The 23,481-nt window shown below is 38.6% G+C and overlaps 1 protein-coding gene across 1 annotated transcript in view; it reads right to left on the bottom strand.

Annotated features, from left to right (window-relative positions):
- The window catches only part of LOC140241915 (zinc metalloproteinase-disintegrin-like MTP8), a 106,771-nt gene that overhangs the window by 69,810 nt on the left and 13,480 nt on the right, over positions 1-23,481 (bottom strand). The window contains exon 2 of the mRNA XM_072321662.1: positions 7,536-7,651. Within this exon, the coding sequence (XP_072177763.1) occupies positions 7,536-7,651 (116 nt within the window). The remainder of the gene's footprint in view (positions 1-7,535; positions 7,652-23,481) is intronic.

Below are 23,481 nucleotides of genomic sequence, written 5' to 3'. Positions count from 1 at the left end.
TAATCAATGTAAATTAAATATGCTTTAATTATCTTCACTCACTTTTAGAGAAACTGTCCATGCAACATGCCAGTACAGTATTCGTAATGTAGTTTGATTGCCCAGACATCAAATGATAGCTGATGTTTATGCACAGATAAATATCTGTTGGATGCTGAAAGGTTATCACTAGGTACATTCACGTTGGTGGCAAAATACTATGGCGTTGCAAGCATTATTTCACAATGTGAGAGCAAATAATACACCGCAAAATTCACAGTGCAATGGTATTTAAGGTAGAAATTCAAACTTCACATGAAATATGCATGCGAGATTTGAGTGTGACTTGTGTCACGAAATACCACTGATTGTACAGTGATGTACTTCTCATGCAACCTCACATATTTTGTCTTTCCTGATGGAGATATGCGCATGCTAACCAGAAATACCATATTTTATTCATGAGAACAGTACCAAGTGAACAACCACAATATCTATTACTGTGGTATTTTGCCGATGAGAACAGTGCCAAGAATTTACCATGGTATTCATTGCCACAGCAGTTCTAGTGTGAATGCACCCACTGTAATGTAGAAGCATAATGCCTTCAAAGTGATTCTTTCCAGCACATGATGATAAATCATTGTCATCCTACACCTTGTTTATTTCCCCGTGCTGCCCATCACAGCCAAAAATCAACCCGCGTAACAAAAGGATTGATAACAGGAGCCATGTTCATCTGATACATGTTTATCTTGACTGTGTTTCCTAGAAATACGAAAACCTGGGTACATCATCCTCTAACGAGACACAGAAGAATGACCGTGCATGGAAAGGTGAATGGAGCAGAAATAAACTGTAGTGTGCCTCTATGGTTTAACCCTTTCTATGCCAGGGACTTTGGATGGTGTGAACAACATTATGGGGTTTTGTTTCAACTTGCACTCAAAGCATCCAAGGGGTTAAGTAAGTTGCATTGTCTCTTCACATCACACAATTCATTAACTCATCCCCCTCCATTCCCTCCGTTATGGATTACACCTCAGTTTAAAGTTTACTGTGATTTTATAACAGTCACAATGATTATGACTTGAAGGGAATAAACTCTTACAACAACGAGAAGATTTCTTCATAGGAATAGATACAAAGATATTGACTGCAAAGTTTAGTAAAATAAATATTAGTCTCAGAGGGTGATGGTTTGAAAAAAAATGTTTTTCACAGATGAGTCAATAGACATTCTGCCAAATTGGTCCAAAATGTATCATTTGCCAATGTTCCCATGATCAAATTTCTTTTATGCTCTTAACTCACACTCACCCCTAAGGAAATAGATAATTTCCCAGTAGCAAATACTTTTAAACAGCAATGACCCTGAGAATCAGTGAGGGTATCCAATACCCATTCCTACATTGTGGACAGCTGTGGCTGAAAATCACAGAACCTCTCCAAAACATGGACATTTAGAAGAGTGCTATAAAAATCCTTTTCAGCTCATCAGTGAGGAAAGTGGGTAATATGGGGGGGGGGGGGTAGGGGTGGCTGTCAGACAAATGCACTCCCCTCCCTATAGATACAAACACCTCACCTAAATGGTGTATTACAGCACATTAAATTTGCACCCCTAAAAGGCATCACACTTTACAAAGCATACCCAACAAGGCATCACCAGAAAAATCACTTATCCCAAATGGCCCAAATTTTGTTACGGTACCAAGTACAGGACCCTAAACAGCATTTTGAATTATGCTTCTTATACTAGTTGGGAAAACAGTACACCTCAGTGAAATATGATAACACCTCAGTGAAAAAAAGGAATACAAGGAATCAATAGAAAAAGGGATTTACAGAATTCATGCAAAACACATGTCAGATTCCATATCAGCCAGAACACTACACACAGTAGTCATTAATGTCAAACACTTATTTTTGTGAAATTAGACCCTACATGGTTACAGAAAGAAAAAGAACACCCCGTTTTCAGGGAAAATGGTGATGATGCTGTAAAAATATCCATGTCTAAAAACAGACCCTCTTCAATGCTTTCTTTGGACGCCGGTGTGTGACAGGTCAGACGGAGTCAGAGAGTGAGCCCCCTGTGGAGTGATCTTACTCAGTTCTCATCTAAAAACATGACTTGCCTTCAGGCATGACACTTTCCATTTTATCTCATTCTCATCTGACTTCAAAGGGGGGGGGGGGATGGATTAAGATGCATTTCTGTCACTTTTCTTTGACCAACCATCTTCTTTCATCACAAAGGGGAGCACAAGGAAAAGGAGAAAACAAGCCAAAACGAAATCTTTTGTTTGATTTCTGAGATTAGTGTCTGGTATTGAGGGATTGGCAATTCATGATTCAGTCCAGTCTGTCTCCTGTTTTCATTTCATTTCTGTTCCTTTCACACTGTATTCAGTATTCACACACCCAAGCAGTGGACCACTCTTTTCCATTGTCATATTTACTGTGTACTTTTCTGTCAACCTTGCAAAGTACATGTATGCATTGCTGTTCTGGATTTAAAATTCCACACTGTTGCACATACAGTATGTTTTTATGATATTATACTTTGCGATCCACTATGCCTTATGTATTTCTGACAAATTGATAAAACAATATGATCTGTGTAATGTATGTTTTGAATATTGTTTCACCTCTTTGATTGATGGAAATAAATAACTGAACTGAATTGAAACCTTCAAAGTGGATGTGTGATTTCCAGTGGCAGTGAGATTGAGGTAAAAATTAGGAGGTTTAAAAAACTGGAGTGAGATTTTGGCAGAAGATATGTGGTAATTTGGACCCTAATTGGAGATGATCCAGTATCTCATCTTTTATAACTAGGCATTTTCTTTTCTCTGCCAGACTGTGAAAGGGCAACAAAATCCTTGCCAGAGGTAGATATTGATAAAATCTGGTTTATGTTATCAGGTTAGCATTGTGGATGGCATAAATATTTCTATTTTTTGAGATAACATGTATGATAAACTGTCCTGTACTTATTTCATTTAAATACAAACTGCCCAAGTTCTTTTGTTTAACCTCTCATCAATCATGACAGTGTATTTTCCTCTTCGTACAAATTAATTAATGGTTCAATTAATCTTATGAGAAACCAGACATTTAGATTCGCTCTTTTTTTTTTTTTTACTGAACTCATTCATTCCTAATCAGTCCTCTCAAAAATCTGGTTATTTAGGCTCGCACTATATCAATATTTTCTTCATCCTTTTTTCATATCTCTTTTCATATTTTCTATCTGTCTTTCTTTGCACCATGACCATCCATGAATAATCAAATGTTTTCACATCATTATCATCATCATCATCATCATCATCATCATCATTTTCATCATCATTATCATCATCATCATCATCATTTCATCATCATCATCATCATTGTTATTATTATCATCATCATCATCATCATTATATTACTTTCAATAACTGAATGATTACAAGTAAGAATTTAATTGCATTGAATGATGTACTTCTAAGAATAGGCCAAAGTTATTCTGTTCAAGTTTCATATCAAAATTATTTCATGACCTGTTTCCAAACTAGTAAAAAATGCCACATATACAACTTTTGCCTTTTAAGACTTATAATTCCCAGCAGCCATACAGCACTGCATGCTTACACACACCCAATCTCAGAATCTGAACTGCCATCACATCTTTCCACAGCAATACCCAGTTTTTTGACTGTGAGGATGCAATAAATTAGGGAGACTTCTCCTCAAAACTGTGGGCTCAGCAATATGATCATAGCAGTGACGACAGAGGACACTCCTCTTACCCTTTTCCTACACCCTCATCTTCACCCTTTACACCATTCCCCTCTACACATACACTCCATTATACACACACCCTCATAGACGGACATACACCTACACACACACACACCATTACACACATAATCATACATGTGTACACACAAGTATATCTATACACACAATCAAATATGCTGTAAAGGTTCTAATTTTCATGAATTTTACCAGTTGGGTGCTAATGCTGAACTTAACAACTTTTTAAGAAATTACTAACTCTGACCATGACATGAATGTGAGGTGCAAGCATACATTTCTCCCTTCATTCCTGTATATACCATGATCTTGAATTTACCATTTGAAAAATTATCTGGAAGTCCTGATTCACAAACGATTAAACTCACTAGATATATGGTGTATACAGTACACCCTCACATGCATTCACACAAACACACCAAACAAACACATTTGCTCTAAACTCGGTCCGTAGATTGTCAACTTCACATATTTTGCTGCTGTACCTTGAAAGGATCATAACCATATAGCTTTGTCATTTTAATGCAATTCAGACATAAATGCTTCTATAAAAAGTTACATGGCTTATAGAAGAAATAAATGTTTTCCAAGAGCACTAATGCAATGCGATCTTTGAATAATGTAGCACACAGAGAGCTAACACTGTGGCACAAAAGAGCTCACAGGAATAATGTAGAAGCTCATCAAATCTAGGGCATTTGATCCATTATCAAACCCAGATGATTAACAACAGAAAAGCTGCTGAGTACCAGACAAAAAGAAAACAAAAGAGTTTGATGCTGTAACACAGACATGAACCAGACAGCTTCTAACAGCTGTCATCACTTCCAATGCCTCATATCCCCTCATCCAGGAAACTATCTGTGTGCAATGTAATCAGATCGTTCACAAATGTTACATTTAAACACATTTCTACACAATGACTGACTGTATCTTTTACAATGAATGTGCAGTTTCTATAAGAATACAGAGATATTTTTACAAAACAAAACCCGAGACAGAACTTTTGTTTTGGAAAGTAGCTAAGCCGGGTTCATTTTCCTTTTAGATGATATGAGCTTTGTGATGATGCCATAGTATTAACCCGTTGAGGACGAGCCCCGAGTATACTCGGGCAGGTGTCTATGGAAAATGTGTTTTATAGCAAAATCAATCTGTCCTCAACGGGTTAAGGATATTTGTTACATTGAAATCAGAGCTGTCGAGACACCATGGCTGCTGCCTCAGAGATCGGATTATATTTGAAGGTGAAATAGTACAGATAATTCATCTATTTTTCTCTCAACCTTGTCCAATGAGAGTCCAAACATTAACAGAACAAACTTTCACTTCCTGCATCAAATGACAGAGAAAGCACAAATCACTTACTAGCATTACTAACATGATTTCTCCTTTTCTCTATTGGTTCTTCTGTAAGAGGTCTTGATTGCATATGTCAGTGAATGCATTTCTCCCTATCCATATAAATGTAAACATTACAATATGTCTATACGCTGGCCGTACACTACGTGCAAATGAATGAGGTGATCTTACGCACCCATGCACAACACGCAGAGGTCGAGCGGGGTCACACTTTTTGGTGTTCACTTGTGCACTTTGCAGAGTTACTATGCAGCAGGCATGGGCAGAGCATATGATGGTGGATGCAGTATTTGTATCCATTTTTTTCCCTTTTTATCATGACTGAAACATTGTCACTTCACAATAGATTGAATGCATTTTCAGAGCTTACAACTTGATATTTCTTTTACAAACACATAACAATTGCTGAGAAAATCTACATAACTATGGTATTTTGAAGATAGAGATAGTGCTTCATGTTTTTGGTTTTTTTGTGCACGATCAAATAGAATTCGTGCAGTGCACTGGCAGAGTGTCGTCAACACATTGGTATTACGGAAATGATACAGCACTGCCACACTTTACATTTTTACAGTTATATGCGACAGATAGAATTGCTACCAGACACAATTTGTCCAAATTAAGGTTTTACGACTGACTGACACTCAAACCAAAGAAGGGACTTTAAGAGCCTGGTATCCACCTGTGATGCACTGAAGGTGTAGAACATCAATTCTTTATCCTCCAGCAAACCACTAACATGGATGGGATCAGTGGAAGCAAACACGTCATCCATGGGTGGAAGTGGTCAGTGTGTGTAGAGTGGAAGAAAACCCTTAGCAAACAGCCTGTACAGTTTTCCACAGCAAGCCCCATTTGCCCAATGAGAAACTTCTGAATTCTCTAGAAAGGTTTGCATAGTCCATTAATTGATTTTGCTTCCTGAAATCCAACCCATGAACTAATAAAGGTTCAAAGAGAAATGCCAGAGTACCCAAACAATATTCATTGTGTGCTCCTTGCGTACTGAAAAACCACAAATGTTCCCTTGCATTTTAATTTCATTAATTTTGTGAGAGTCAAGATTTGCAAAATTAAATGCATGCAAAAGTTCTTGCCTACACTATATGCAACGAATATCAGAGGCTATTCGAGAAATGTTCATGCCGCAAAAAAAGGCTGTCGCCTCCATTTCGTGAAAATTTCATGAAATCCATCTTGATATACGTAGATCTTGATTTAGAGTAACCACAGTGATGTGTCTGTCTGTATCCATCATAATGATATACAAAATCAAAAGTTAAGAATATGCTTTGAATTCCTTTCTTTGGTTAATAGAAAAATCTCTTCTTTTTTTTGCATTTTTCTTCATTTTTATTTTTCATTTTCTTTTGAATCTACATGCAAATGTCATCATTAAAGTTCCTTCGAATCTTATGTGATACTTACAAATTCATTTTTTTTTTAAAATCCTACATCAATAAATATTCTCTTTTTTGCTTGTCAAAGAGATTTGAGTCGAGTAGGGTCACAATAATCTGGTTTGATATCGAGCAGCGCCACAGAAATCAGCACAAGACCAGAATGAAATCGATAATCTACGAGCTGTACCTTAAGCACAGTTTGCTCAAAGGAGTGATTCTGTAGTTGGGTGCGAAATATTCTCCTAGTCACCACGGGGATGAGAGCTAACGGACAGAATAATCGCCATAGAAACTAATGCGGTGTTGCGCATTTACGTACTTGGGTTGTGCATGATACAACTGCACAAATTTGTTTACTGATCATTCCCTTACCAGGGCAATGCAGCCTTTGGGACACGAAATCAATATTCCTGAAAACAATTTCTCTAAGCCTTCTCCATGTCAGATTTCTTCAATTTGCTCTCGTTCAATCATCACTTTTCATTTTAGGAGAAAAAACAAACAAACAAACAAACCAAAATTGTGAAGTGTTCGACTGAATTTGATATCAATGAAGGATTATGAAGTGAGAATATGAGAAGGGGATAACACAGCAACATCATTGGTGCCTGAAGAAATATTTTCAAGACAAAGAAGGGTGAAAAGAAAAGAACCAGGTTTATGGCGGATTTTTTTTCCTCTAATAATATCACACAATTTCCAAGAAGAATCTAAAAGTGTCCCTGAGGATATTCTGATGGATGAGTTACTGTAAAAGCTGTTATTTTAGCAAGAGTTTAATTTTTATGAATTTTGTGAATCACTTTTGGGCCACAAATTTGACAACACACAAAAATATTGTATTGCACAGTAAAGTGGCGGAGTGAACAATAGCATCGGTGTCAAATCGCGAAAACACCATCTAGCGAAAATGTTGGTGACCTCCTCATTTGCAAAAATATCTGTACGTGAAAATAACGACTTTTGCAGTGCTGGGATTTTTCTCACCTCGGTCAGAGTTTGAGCCTGCCTCCGTTCCCTTCCCTCCAGGCCATGCGGCGTTATGATGTCATAGTTTGTCAATTTTCCAAGCTGCTCCTCTCTCCCACTTGGTACATGATATCCTAGCATGGAGAAAACAAAAAGAAATATACGTTCAACATGACATAACAGTGATGCATTTTCTCTAGGAATATTTTACTACAAAATTTTGGTCATGGCACTCAGAGATTACTGAAGTTATCAAAAATGACAACCAGGCCAGAACCTGTGTGGAGTACTGGATGCGTGAAGTGGAGTGACCCAAGAACAAGAAGTTCAAAACTGACAAAAGACCTTGTTCATAATTGCATCCGTGAAAGATATTTCTGATAATGTAAAGAGTTATGAGCTATTCAGACATGAGATGAGTTTTTTTTTCACCATTCCATTACGTTACATACAATGTTGTGTATTTTACTCCATGGTCTATAAATCAAACACAGTGCTCGATATGCTTACAACACATGTATGAGTGCATGTGTAATATGCATACACCATGGAACAAACACACACAAATCACAGGTAGTATCCATTAGGTCAAACCATTCTAACAAGACTCCAAAAGTAAGCACAACATAAAAAATAAAAAAAAAAACACCAGACACAAGGAATACACCTCACCTCACATCATTTTGGGAATGCATAAAGAAATAGTGATTCTAATTTGCTGTCACATTTTAATATACATGTACTATATGAAAAAAGCTAATTAGCATGAGACATGTTTCTCATCGTATTATACACATGAGTTTTGTGTCAGTGAAAAACTTCTTAAAGAAAATTTTTTTCTCAATCTTAATTAATGGATAAATGCAGTTGACAAAAATTTCCTTTCTAACACTGATAAATGTGAGTGAAGTTAAATGTTTTCTGTTTTACTGATGGAAGTGTTTTTTCAAGCAAGCATGTACATGGGCTTTGAGAAGACTACCATATAAATCCACCTGTTGCCTCTGATTGTGAAATTTCCCCCAGACTTTATTACCTTGAGCACTGTGCAGTAAGAAAAGGGTTAACCCACTGAAGACTAGTCCCGAGTACACTCAGGCAGAAGAGATTGGAAATACATGTTCTATCAAATCAGCTTGTCTCCAGTGAGTTAATATACTTGGCACTCCAATGTAATGGTAAGCAAGCAGCTGTTTGAATAGAAATTGTGTTCGTGCTGCTGTAAATGTCAACAGTAGAAAGGATGCGCATTGAAGCATGCCTCTTTAACAAGGGAGGACAGAATTAAGTTGTAAGTTGCATCGACACTGGATGGTACATCCATGTTAGGCACCATTTTGGCGGTATCACATCTCTTTGCCTCAAAGTACACAAAAACCACAAGACTACATTTAGCAGTCCTCATCGCCATGGCAACATGCATGTCATTTAACCAAAGCATTCAAATTCTTTGGTATGGAAAAACATTAAAGGCTCTCTTATCTTCACAAGATCCTTATTCTTTCAAACTTCCTCTTCAGATTGATATTTTTGCAACAAGACATCGAAACATTTTTACTCGATTTGGTGTTCTTGAATTTTGCTGAGAATAATTCATCAATTATGCATAGGCCTACTGTATATTCCAATACTTTAGGTTTCAATGACTACTAATGTCTCATAAAAGTCACTACATTTTAGTCAGGAATAATAATGTAACATGCTATGAGGTACGTGAACATTGCCAGTTGTGATGAGTCTGTTTGGATCTTATTAACACAAGGCCTTGATAACGACTGCTGTTTCTCATCAGTATTCCAGGCCCAGTTCTTAAAGTCAATGATAAGCATCTTATTCAAATGTTAGCTTTCAACCAAGGATTGAGCACTGCATTTAAACCCTTGTATACATTACATGCCTTCAAGGTAACAACTACCTTTGCATTTCTCACTGATGGGAGCCTAGCTTTACCCTAACTGGCGAATTTTCTCATTTATCTCCCTGAAGTACGGGAAGCCTTTTAAGTTTGCCACTTGTTACTGTCGCTCTGCTGTCTTCTGCACATCTTCCCCGATGGGGATGTCATGTAAACAAGTCATGTGGTAAAGGAGGCTCCCCATTTTATCGATCCATTGGTTCATCTTTTCCCCCTCAACTCCTCCACCTCAACGCTTCACCTGTCTGCATTGATCTTACTTCTATTGCCTGTTAACCCTGTCTCTCTCTCAAAAAGGACAAGATCAAGGGCAAAATAAGAAAGACACTCAGTCTAAAAACAAGTCTGGATGCCTTCCATTCTTTCTCTTTGCTCTGCTTTTCCTCAAAGTTGACTTTGGAGACAAACAGTGAAACTTGTCACAACAGTTCCACATCCTGGAGAAGACAACAGAGCAAATGTCAGTCAGGGATTCTATGAGGTAAGTCAATATACCTGACAATACGCTGACAATACGCTGAGGACAACAGGTTGACAAGTGCCTTTTCTTCACTGGAAACACTTGGATAAATAAATAGGTTGAATCACAGGTAGCATTTGAGTTTCGGTTGTCAGCAGGTTTATGGAGAAATCTTCTTCCAAACCACCACTGTCCGGAGTGGCACTTGAATTCTTTTCTGGCCTGGTGGATCAAATATTGACTTTACCTCGTCTGTCCACGTTTCAACTATTCTTTCATCACTCTTCAGCAGTTCCACTAGCCACTGCCAGCTAGGTGTTTGTGATAAATTCTGAATTTTGTATCAATGGAGGCCCCTCACGAGGAATGGTTCACTGAAGATTGATACCCATGCACAACTGGCAGACTGCACAAAGAGTAATACAGTAGAACAGGATACAGTGTCATACTTGTTGAAATATGTATTTGACTCTGGAAAATCCTTTTGAGGGGCGGTGAGTTGGCTCAGTCGGTTGCACGTCTGCCTCATGATCCTAAGGACCTGGGTTCAAACCCCAGTCTAGAATAAGCAACGTTGTATGTAATCATACCGGCCCCTCTAGCAAGAGGCAAAAACACTCTGCCCGTATCCGGGCAATTACCCCCGGAGGGCAATTACCCCCCGGCCAAATACTGGTTAGTGGTAACGTACACTGTAAGAGTAAAGATTAGGGTTAGGGTTATGTTTAGGGTTAGGAGTTTGGGTTAGGGTTAGGGTTAGGTTCAGGATTAGGATTAGGGCCAGGGGTAGGGTGCGGGGTAATTGCCCAGGGGGTAATTGCCCTAGACCCCTCTGTCCCTCAGATAGAGGAGATGGAGATCCCGTGTATGAGAGAGTCACAACTCATGCATGCAAAATATCTCACTTCATTCATTCATCGCAAAGAGCATGTTGATCAAAATAAAAAGATACAAAAGATGATACTGTGATTAAAGAAAATGAAGGATTGATAGAGAGAGGAGTACGTAAGAAAAGAAAAAAGGGTAACACTGAAATAAGGAGACCCAAGTGGCACAGACCTGTAGCAACAGGAAGAGAACAAATCCTCACAGAAACACAATCTTGAAATGCCCTAGAGAATGTGTACAAACAGGTTACTCACAGTAGTCAAAGGGTTACTCACAGGAGTTCCCCATTCAATACAACTAACTCTTGAGTCTGTCATGTGAGTTGGGGGAAGCAGTAGATCCATGGCAATTATCGATCACAATATCACCAACTAATTACGCATCACTTCATTTGACATATCAAGTGTTTTTATCACAGAGTCTTCGATCTCTAAGGCATCTCTACAGGTACACCAATTGGCCATGTTGGCAGAACACTCAACAACCTGTCGCCTATTGGTGATGACTGTGCTTTCAGGCTGATGAACACTGAAACATGATGCAGCTGGTACAACATAGAATGTACAACTTATTAAGTATTTTTGAACAGGCAAACACCATTTTACCTTCAATGTGATTCATCAGCCATGTTGGCATAGCACTCAGAAAACCTATACATCCCTTGGCATCTGATTCTTCAAGGTCTAATGACATTTTAATATCAAACATGATAATCTTGCTACATCAAGGTAAATATGCAGAAGGATAATCAAGCATTAACCTAAAATGTCAGTGACATTTAAGAAGATGGCAAAAGCTCTTGATTACAGCGATTCAAGACATAATAAAAGTTTGGAAAATATGAATTTGAACCAATCCATCTTCTCCTTAAACAGAAACAAAATTCTAGACTAATTGAGGATAAGCTGATCTTGCTATAAAAGACATTTCACATTTAATAGAAAATAAACACATGCCCAACTAGTTATCAGCAGGTGAAGCAATCTAGTTACTGTGAAACAAAAAATGTTCGTGCGCATTTTAATTTAACATATTTCGTGAGAGCCAAGATTCTTGAGATTAAAATGAACACAAAAAGTTCTTGTCTACACTGTATGCATTGAACGCCAGTGGCAATTCGCAAAAATTTCATGCCGCAGACAAGACCGTCGGCTCCAAATAATTAAAAATTTCATGCCACAAAAATATCTTGCTTTACAGTAGGTTTAATACAGGGAGGGGGGGGGGGGGAGCACCTTAGCCAGGAGATGCTCTATGCCATTAGAAGGATATTTTTCAAGCACCCTGCTGAACATTTGAGAACCCATATTAACATTGAATCTTATATATCTAAGACTTTTTTTTTCATTTGTGACTGGATCTTCAAAAATAAACAAGATGCCAAATTACATTGATAGGGTAAAGGGCAGCTCACAAACTCTTTAGCATTGGTTCCATGGTGTTGATACACTCATAGCTATGTTCTATATTATTTTGTGAGGAGCAATATTTTCTCATCCTTTTCACAGAAAATGAAATAAATCACCTTTCTTTTGCTCAGTCCTGTTCCTCCCCTAACATCAGGCCTCCGATGTGGATGAGCAGGCATTATATCTCAACCTTTTGCCCTTTCAAATGCTGACTGATCACATGACTAAAACCACTCTACCGCTATTCCCAACTGATATACTTTAAATGAGAAGACCTTTCTTTATGGACATCTTAATGTTCCATTTAACCCTATCAATCTCAGTGCACATTCCATTTTAGTTGCCATCTATTCCACATAATGTTTCCCTCCTTTATGATGAAAACATTGTAATCTATAGCAATATAACAAAACAAAGAGCCTTTGTCATGCATGACATTTTCAAAGAAGGCAATCATTTTTGGTGTTCAGCTAATTTCTTTTGGTATTTTTTTCTTAAGAAGGTACAAATGAAGATAACAACAGACTTGATACTCTTCCAATGATGAACTAGAAATTTTCTAAATTTTCAAAGATGTTCTTTGTGCTGTTCAGTAATATTCCTAGCGAGATTTCCTTAAAGAAACTATTTTACAAGTTGGTGATGTTGAGTTGGTTAATGAAGTCAATTTTTTAATGTGATTGGCTGCTCTACAAAGAAAGCACACAGAGGTAACCTCTATTGCCGTGGATGCCCACAACCTTGGGAATGCCCACGCAGGCAAAGCCCAGCCTTTGTATGAAGGCCCTCTTGCTCTAATAAATGCACACAAAGCGAGAAGAGGCTCATCATGAGTGACTGAGTGCAGCCACTGATGAGAATCAAGCCACCGGCGAGAGTCAAGCCACTGGCAAGAGCCATGCCACCTGTGAGAGTCAAGCCACCTGTGATAGTCAAGCAATGGGTTAGAGTCAACCACAGGTGAGAGTCAAGCCACCTGTGCGAGTCAAGCAATGGGTTAGAGTCAAGCCACAGGTGAGAGTCAAGCCACTAGCAAAACATTTGAGTCAAGTAAAGGGTGAGAGTCAAGCCACCTGTGAGGGTCAAGCAATGGATTAGAGTCAAGCAACAGGTGAGAGTCAAGCCACTGGCAAGAGTCAAGTAAAGGGTGAGAGTCAAGCCACTGGCGTGAATCAACCATTGGTGAGAGTAAAGCAAACGGCAAGAGTCAAGCCACCAGTAAGACAGCCCTTGGGAAGCCTATCCAAAATTCTTAGCTTACACCTTTGGATTACTAAATTTTGCTGCAAATTATCAAAGCTCTATTTCAATAATTAAGCACATATATTTTGCACTGATGGCTGACTGGAAAAGTTAGCAAAGTAACAGCTGAATCGTTCATAAGGAGTGGTGTGAGGGTTTATCTATCTATATTCTCCATGTCACAAATAATAGTCACTTTCATGGATCTCAAACAGGCGCTGTGGTGATGCATCTGGACTTGGCATTCTATACTCTGATTGTTAGCACAAATAACAGGGAAAGGGCCTTGAAAAAGACTAGGAAAATTGTGGCTGCACGTCTATAGAAGTTTACTCACATTAAAAAATAAAAAATGGTTCGTTGGTTTCTAGGTCTTCCATGTGTAAAAGATCTCAAGAAAGACAGATAAAATGCTAATCCCTCTGCGATGCTGATGGTCACTTTGAGACTATACATTGATCTATTCACCTGGCGTGACACCAAAATGGCCCCCGTGATAACTCAAGCAGATGTTACAAAATGACTGTAGTCAATGACTCGGAAATAATGTCTGCCCTGAGAATCAACACCTCCATGGCTAAGCGTAGTTCAGGGCACAGTTATATTTCCGTAAACATAAAATATGTGACACCCATACTTCCTTCACTGGCAGTTTACTTGTCGCAGTAAACAAAGTTGATGGTCCATTTGTAGTTGATTTTTTTTTCTTTGTAATAGTTTCCCCCTTTTATCTGACTGTGTGATTCTATTTTTTCTTATACAGTTCCATTCACATATTGTCCTCCGGTTATTTAATTTTACCTCCACCAAGGAAGGAGGAGGTTAAATGATCATCGGTGTTGATTTGTTTGTTTGTAAAATAACTCAAAATGTTGTGAAAGGATTTGAATGAAACTGCCAGGAAAAGTCAATAATGACTCAAGGAACAGATGATTAGATTTTGGTAGTGATCTAGGAATTTTTAAAGGATTTTTTAATCTTTTGGCATATAAAGTCAATGAACTTGGGAATTCTAGCTGCGCGTAGTGAAGGTTTACATACGCTTACTAAAGCACATGCTTTGCTCTAGCAAGGCGCTGCGCCCAGCTGCTGATGTAAACAAAAGGCTTCTGTATATTAGGAAATTGCATGCATGTATGGGTGGAAATGAGTTGCTAGCTTGGCGGAGGTCTGTGCTCTCCGAGTGCTTTTCTAGTTTTCATGTCATTAGACAAGACAGTGTCATTAACTTTATCTATGACATTGACTTTATCCAAACTATGTCTTGCCAAGCTTGGCATTGAAGCAAGTTTAACATCCAGGTATATCTCCCACTACTTCAGTGTAAAGAATTTATCAATCCAAAGAGCCCAGTACAATGATAGACCAGAGAGGTGGGAAGAGAATGGGGTCTCTTCCCACCTCCCTGGATACGTAGATGTGTCTTTACATCACATTTCCAGATACTCTGTATTCACACTGAAGACATCGGGAGTCACATTCAGAGTGAAATCCCTTTATCAAGCTATTTGGGACTGGAAATGAGCTTGAATGACAATGAAATGAGATGAGAGATATTCCTCTCATCTACCATGGGGTCTCAAACTCTCTCTCTCTTTCTACCTACCTATCTCTCTATTATATATCTTTCTATCTACCTCTCTGTAAATATATACCTCTATCTATTTTATGATGTCTTACTCTTTATTTACTTCTCTTTCTCTCTCTACCTATCTCTCTATAACATCTCTTTATCTACCTCTATCTCTATCTATCTTTATATATTTCTTTCTATATAATCTCTCTATATACCTATTTCTCTCTCTCTACCTATCTTTCGATCCACCTCTATCTCTCATAATATCTCTTTATCTACCTCTATCTTTATATATTTCTTTCTATATAATCTCTCTATATACCTATCTCTCTCTCTACCTATCTTTCTATCCACCTCTATCTCTCTGTGTCTCTCTCAAACTCTGCCACATCATATACGATATGATGAACTCTGAATGCCCTACAAAACCAGAGCTCATCAACACCCATGCAGCCTCCATCACACCACGGTGAGATCACATGAGGGATACAGGGGCGATCCACGCTACACCAACTACCAAGAATGCATCAGTGCACCACGATACCAACTACCAAGGCTGCATCAGTGCACCATGATACCAACTACCAAGGCTGCATCAGTGCACCATGATACCAACTACCAAGGCTGCATCAGTGCACCATGATACCAACTACCAAGACCGCATCAGTGCATCACATTCACGTTACTTTGCTCACCTTTGTCACTTCGTCAGAAGATAATGTCTTGCTATCATTCTAGCATACAAATATATTTATCTCATCGAAATCCTATGCTCGAATAAATTATTACTTCAGTATTCCAATGTCGATACACCAGTTCTACCTAAAATCCCATCGTTTGTAACAAGGGATAATACATACAATGTAATTCTACATAGTGTATCACACATTTCAGCAATAAAATATCATTTATACAAATGTGTTTTGTATCTTCAGTGTGTCTGCATTCCACATCAGGCCATGTCCAGTCTGCAGTGTATCAACCATGCCATTTTCCTCATACAATATTATACTAATTGAGCATCACATTTTAGGGCATATTTCAGGCCTCTAAATGCATATGTGCAAAGTAATTGATCAGTGCAAGATGTCTGCTGCTCAGCTGTTAGTTGGAATCTCCATGGCAACAACAGAAATCTCACAGGGTCGCATGTAAACTGCGCAAAGCCATCAAATAATTTGAGCAATGCTAATCAACGCACTTTTAATACAACACAGCACATGCACGATTACCTCACTAATGTTGAGTGGTTTATAATGAGTTTGCTTGCTGAGCTGTAAATAATTGGATGTAATTCTTAGAGAATGACATCCTTTGAGTTATAAATGATAATCATGTTGGATGGCCTCATCATATTAAATACAATAGCCCTAACATGATATTCTCACTAGGATGAGAGAAATGAGATCCTGCATTGTAGCCCATACAATATCTTCTGATGATGAGGAGTCCACAGCATTTGTATAGTGCCATATATCTGTTATAGAAACATTCAAAGGCGCACACTCCTCCAAGAGAGTTAGCGATTGAATGCCTGGTGAAAATGTGAGTTTTGGGTGAGGTTTTGAAGTGATCCCGTTTGTCAATTTCACAGAGAAAAGATGGGAGGCCATTGCCATACAATATGACATTTATGTTCCTGGCAATGATGTCTTCCATTCTTTTCTTTTTGTTTGTTTTGGGGTTTTTTGGCTTTGACTATGCACCACACACCATAAACTCACAGGAAAAACAGCAACACACACGTACACAAAGAAGACAAAAACTCCTGTTTACATGCCTGATTATAAGAGTCACAAAGAATCACTAATTATCAAATGGTAATATTGAACCTATTCACATTAGCCAATGTTACAAGGATGTAAATGGTGGCTGATTAAACATTTTTCTTCTTTTTCTTCTCCTTTATGCAGATCTGCCTCCTTCTATCCTGAAGATTACTATATCAACCGCTTTGTGTGTGTGTGTGTGTGTGTGTGTGTTTGTGTGTGTGTTTGACCACTTCATTAGGATTTCACCTTGCTCTCTGTGAGAGAAGTAAAAAGTAGGTTCTTTTGATTGCATATGGTATAGACAGCTTACATGTGGGACCAAAGGATTAAAGTCCCCATCCAAAACACTTGGCAACACAGATGAAATGCCTTGCCATACTCAAAGGGCACTACTGAATAACGGCTGGAACTCAAACCACATGCAAGTATACCGTATATGTGCATGGAAGCCTGCAATCACATCATGTGGTTTTACCACCCAGCCAAACACCCCCCCCCCCTTCAACATTAGTCAGACCAGGGAGGTGGAAACTGGTCAGACCACCTACTCATTTGTATCAAAAGCCCTGCAAATCCTGTTAAGGTGCAATTAGAATTCAATGACACAACTCCAGTATACTGTACGAGCTGGAATTTTCGCGTACAGATATTTTCGCGAATTGGTACTTGGAGGACATTTTCGCGTGTTGTTAATTTCGCAGTTGCGAGGGTCTAAACTGAACTTACTTATTTGCACGTTGTTATTTGTTGTCACGTGTTGTTATTTTCGCGGTTCAAAGGCGATTCGCGAAATTCGCGAAAATAAAACCACCGCGAAAATTTCAGCTCGTACAGTAGTACAAAAGAATTTTCAAGTTACCCTGAATCATTTACCACTTGGATACAAATAAATTGCAGTGATGCAAAAGATGTTAGTGAAAAATTGCAGTGATACAATCCAGACCAAATTCTCATTTCTTTCAAAATGGGGGCTACCGAGAGACTGTTGACTCACTCTTGATATCTGGTGCCAAATGCCTGTGAGTATGAGCCTAACAAGCCAAGAGTTCTGTGCCATCATTACGTCACCACAGGATACAACAAAGTCGAGGCCAAGGTCCATATTAGGAGTAAACATTGTGCCTGGCGTGTTGGCACCATGAACAAGGAGCACACATCTGTCTTACAATACATATCAAATGTCTAGAAACCTGCCTTGTCATCATTCCTTTTGAACACAATTCTGTTTTTAAAATTTACTCTTACTGGCAGTTACATATGAGATGTCCCCCCCCCCCCCCCAGCACAAAAAAAAAAAAAAAAAAAAAAAATCCTTATTCAATGTAGGGAATACAAGATGTGTACACTCAAGTTACTTGTTGAAAGCTTGGTTTGATCTACATTGAACAAAAATCACTCAAAATGCTTTGCAATAAATATGCATAATTAATTTTAGTTGACAAGAGTAGAAGTATAATTAAACATCTCTCCCCTAAATTTCAAATCTTCATAATACGGAGAATGCTACAATTGTACACTGACATCTTGCTCCCTGGCCGCTATTGTCCACCTTTGAAAAAAAAAAAATGAATTTTAAAACACTGTGCCATCACCTTAAAACAGTCATGCTGAAAGTGAGTGATTGAGGTGAGGCGAGAGGCAAGTGGGATTTTATCCCATTTTAAAATGTCAGCATAGACAGGCATAGGGGGGCCCAGCATACATAGCAATTAGCAGAAATCAATACTTCGTCTTCAGTTTCAGGAAACCCACTCGGACAGGAAGAGGATTTGGCATGGCCACCGGGCAGCTGAACTTTTTAACGACGTACAAAATGAATGTAGATGCCTGGTTCATTATACACAGCCTAACTAGCAGTCTACATGGTACAGCTACAGTCCAAACAGAGTTTGTTGAAATTATCTTCTACTTTAACAAAGACTCTAAAAAATGTTGGCTAGATATGATGAAATTGCAAGGAGCCTTCAATATTTTTGGTCTATAATGTAGACCAGAAGGGACATGACATGAAACAGAAATAATCTAAAAATGTTATTTGAAACTCGTGTACTACAGAATGTTGTTACATTGTACACATAGAATATTTTTTCCTCTGCCAAGCATGTATTCCACATTTTAATTTGGCAATCTGCATTGGCACATGTGCAAAAGATGGCTGTTGTGTTTAAATCAAATTAAAAAAAAAATGATAAAAAATGAAAAAAATAGATAATTACTGTCCCAGAACTGGCCTGGCATAAATTCCACTTCCCAGAGTCTTTCCTCTCCTGAAATCTTGTTCTGTTTTTTGTTTACCGGATTGCATGTTTGTTACTTTACTATTCTAGGCCAATGACTTAAAAACATATAGTCATAGCAGGATTCAATTATAAAGTGTAAATTGCTTTCCCAGAAAGGGAGGCAGATGGTACATAACATATAGCCAGCCACTACTAATAGGGCCCTAATGCAGTGTATTTTACTGAACGGTCTTCATACAGCCAGCCACTACTGATAGGGCCCTAATGCAGTTTATTTTACTGAACGGTCTTCTCAGAAAGATTATCTGCATAATTTCGCTTTCACTGACCATATTGCAGTAACAAGAGAATACAACATTTTGGATAACAGATTCTGTAAACTTTCTTCCTACTTAAAACGAATTACTTGTATAATTTCCCTTTCACTGACCATATTGCAGTAACATGAAGAGAATATAGCATATTGGACAACAGGTTCTGTAAACTTCCTTCCTAGTTAAAGAAAGATGAGTCATTTCCACTCTCATTGCGTCTGCACAATGCTGATGATATTCCCATTCTATCTGACAAGCATACAGTCAGATTCTTGAGATTTAAAGATTTCATCTCAATAAATCACATGTTAATGTCTGATCTGTATGCTACTGAACTACGACATATGTCTTGCAGACCTACCAGGCTGGAATCACAATATACTACAACCTCTACTTCTATTCCCTTTTAGGGTCACCACAGATTTTTTTTAAGTCACTTCTTCTTGTAAATGAGACTTTCATAATAATGGTTGTAATTGCTGTATTATTAAAGGTGTTTTACTTTCTTTACAATAATTCATTTTACATGAACATACTCTGAAATGGCTACTGTAAAACAAGGAACGTTCATGTGCATTTTAATTTTGCAAATTTTGTGAGAGCCAAAATTCTCGATATCAAAATGCACGCCAAAGTTCTTGTCTACACTATATGCATTGAATGTTAGAGGCAACTCGTGAAAATTTAATGAAGCAAAAAAGGCCATTGGCTCCAATTCAAAAAAATTTCATGCCACGAAAATATTGTGTTTCACAGTATACTCCTTAATGACATGGTCCCAACAACCCTTGAAAGATATTAAAAGCAAAAAGAACTGGAGATGAATTGCAGTACTATCAATGTCAGAATTGAATATTAAGTACCTTTTCTGCATGTAACCAACACTGCTCTCTTTCTTTTTCCCTTGTAAAACTCTAATCACTGTTAGAACACAAATAAACTGTGCTCACTGGAGGTAAGAACAATATACTCTTTTTTTTTTTTTCTTTATATGAAGAACAATATACTCAGTGTACTACCCTGTTTTATGTTTATTCTTGTAGTTTGTTTCTTGACATACTCAAGAGAATCTACATCTTATTAATTCTAACCCTGAAAAAGCTATTCTTGTCCACGAAGCATTTTGGCACAGCTTTGCTCAAGTTGTAGGAGAAATCAATTTGTTTTTCCGCTCGGAGGGAATAACATCCTAGTCTGACATGATACAGGAAAAGCAAATTCTTAAAACATTAAATATTACCATAATCCTTTGTTTGTAAAGTATGAATCTTTGCACGGACCTGAACAAATAATTTAAGATGGTAGGCCTACACTTATAAAAACACAAATTGCTTATAAATAACATTCCACACTAGCATTCTAATCCAACAGTATTCAGAGTGTTACTTTTAGTACAAAAGATATTTCCTAATTGTTTCTGACTTGTTTGATGAATCCTCAATTCTGATCGTTTGAAATTGCAGGGACAATTGCCTGCAGCCTTCTCATGCCAAATGGTCCCATAGCACTTTATTGCCCCATAGCACTACATGTATATTGCCCTCTTCTTGGTACAAATGTGTACCTGGTGTTTGGAGGTAATGCACAGATGTGTGTACACATAGACCTGAACATTTGGCTTCCATAGTCTGAAAGATGACGAGTGTCCTATGCGATTGCAATGTAGTGTTTGATGTGTAAACTGGCTAGCGCAATTGCACTCAACTAGTAAAATTTCTTTTAATTGCAGTTGGCATAGGAAATAGAAAGATTGCTTTCATTTTGAGCAATGTGGATATTATTGTTCCTTGGAATTTCGCCTCCATGCTATGACCCTCCAAGCAAGATCCTTGGGTCATAGCATGGAGATGAGATCCCTTGGGTGGGGCAATAATATCAACAATGCCCCCAAAATCAGTCCATATCCCTATACTATCAGGGCATTCAGACGCAAAAAAAAAAATTATACTAGAACGGTATAGCTATACCAAAACGGTATAGTTATACGATGAATCTATACGTCTAAATGCTGACTAACGACACAACATATAACGAAATGACGTACAGCGAAACGACAGTCAGAGCATCGTTTCGAACTAGAACTCGATAACGAATCAGCATTCCATCGTGTGCATTGTGCGTCTGAACGTATGGCGACCATAGAACAGTATAACTGGGCGGGGCTTAATGGGAGCGAGCACAAAAGGTGACCTTGTACCTGTCACTCATGACCATAACAAAATGCGCAGTGAGAAACTGCACATTTATACAACGTTTTTCCGGAATGGTCGAAATTAGCGTCTGAACGGTCTATCAGCTATACGATGATTCTTTATACGTCGTTTCTTTATCGAGTTTTGGTATAAACTGGCTTGCGTCTGAATAGGGGGTATGATCATCTGCTATGAAGTGTACTCCTAATACTAAGTAGGCATTTGGACAAGGGTCCCATTCTTTGAACAGGAAGGTGCAAATTCCGAGTCTCTTCCATACATTGTACCTCTTTTCTAATAATGGCTGCATCTATTGTCTTTCTGACATTGTATGTTTGAAAAATGTTTCAATACCCACGTACACATGTGTTTGCAAAGGCCTTTCGGATCACTTTTCTCAAGTTGTTGCATTTATTATCTCTATGGTGAGTTGAGAGGGAGGCCTTGTAACTGCACAGCTCCATTGCCAAGTTATACCCCTTTCATAAACTCATCCTCCTATTATCCGCATAAGAATAATGCGGACAATTCAATAAAAAATGCGTTCACAAACTCTGAAAATAATCCGCATTATTTTTACGAGCGCCCGTCCTGAAAAAGGCGGATAATCATCATGGTGACTGCACACTTCCCTCCTGCGGGAAAGACAGGTGACGTTTGACCGCACCCCGGCAAATTATCCGCATTATTTGGGTTTGCGTTCATAAACTCCAAATCTGGTCCCGATGCTGCTATTATGCGGATAATAGAAGGGTCGAAATAAAGCGCATTATTCTTTCCCCGCTCCGATTTTACGACCAAATGTTGCGGATATTATCCGCATTATTGAGTTTATGAAAGGGGTATTAGACTCCAGAGCGGAGATGTGTTTACATAGTTGGCAGTGGTTGGCATATGCTGGTTGAGCTATAAATGCATTTCAAAACAGCTTTGAATTTATCATCTCTAGGCACCTATAGAAACATGTTTGTGATCACACTTTTTCTGGCATTTCAGAAAGCCGTTTCTCACTCCATAATCAAAACACCTTTGCATTTATCATCTGCCAAAATCTCCCTGAAAGCTGTTAGGAAACCTTAATTCTATGCCAGAAGTGAGTTGATAAATATGCACCCAGAGAGCTTTAACCCCTTCTGTACCAGGCATTTTGACAGTGTGTATTACTGTATACTCCATACATATTACGCGAGTCTAAATTTTCGCGAATCAGGACTTCCCGACAATTTCGCGAGTGGTTAAATTCGCGATGGTGGAGTCCTGTACTGAACTGTCACATGTATACGCATACGTCACAATCACATATCAGCATTAGAGTTAATATTTTTGCGTGTTTTTAATATCTCAAGGTCAAATCCCAGCTGTTTCCGATTGTGCTCTCTGCCCATTATTTTGTGTGTGACTGATGAGGCATGTTTGGTGGTATGCAGTTGACCTTTACTTCCCAGGTCAAATGGCACAAAGTAGCTACCCAGTGACACCACTCGAATCGCAATTGTAGGATGGTAAAATAAACGCGGCACCCCGAGAATCGCGTTTCAAACCACGTTTGCAAACACCGTTCCAAACGCGTTTGGAAACGTGATTCTCTCTCTCGAGTCAGATAAACGCAGCCATAGTGTATCTAAAAAAGCATAGATTACATCCCACTTGCCCCGCGTTCACATTGGTCCCCACGACGCGGGGACAGCCACAAGAGATCTTATCTTTTTTTTACGACTGACCGTTCACATTGATATCTCATCTGTCCCCGAGCTGTGGGGGGCATTTTGGGGCTTGGAGCGAGCTCTGCCACTTGAATCCAGGCATTGCGCATGTGCACATTTGATGACCACAGCTGGACGCTATCAATTGCGCCCCAAGGTCACTCTCCCCTCCAAATCTTGTCCCCGTACCCGACTTGTTTCATGGGGACAAGGGGACAAGTCCCAGTGAGCGTTCACATTATGGTTTTGGAGG

This window comes from Diadema setosum, chromosome 18 (assembly GCF_964275005.1).
Source record: "Diadema setosum chromosome 18, eeDiaSeto1, whole genome shotgun sequence".
Classification (NCBI taxonomy): Eukaryota; Metazoa; Echinodermata; class Echinoidea; order Diadematoida; family Diadematidae; genus Diadema; species Diadema setosum.
This window is presented reverse-complemented; position numbering and strand designations above follow the sequence as displayed.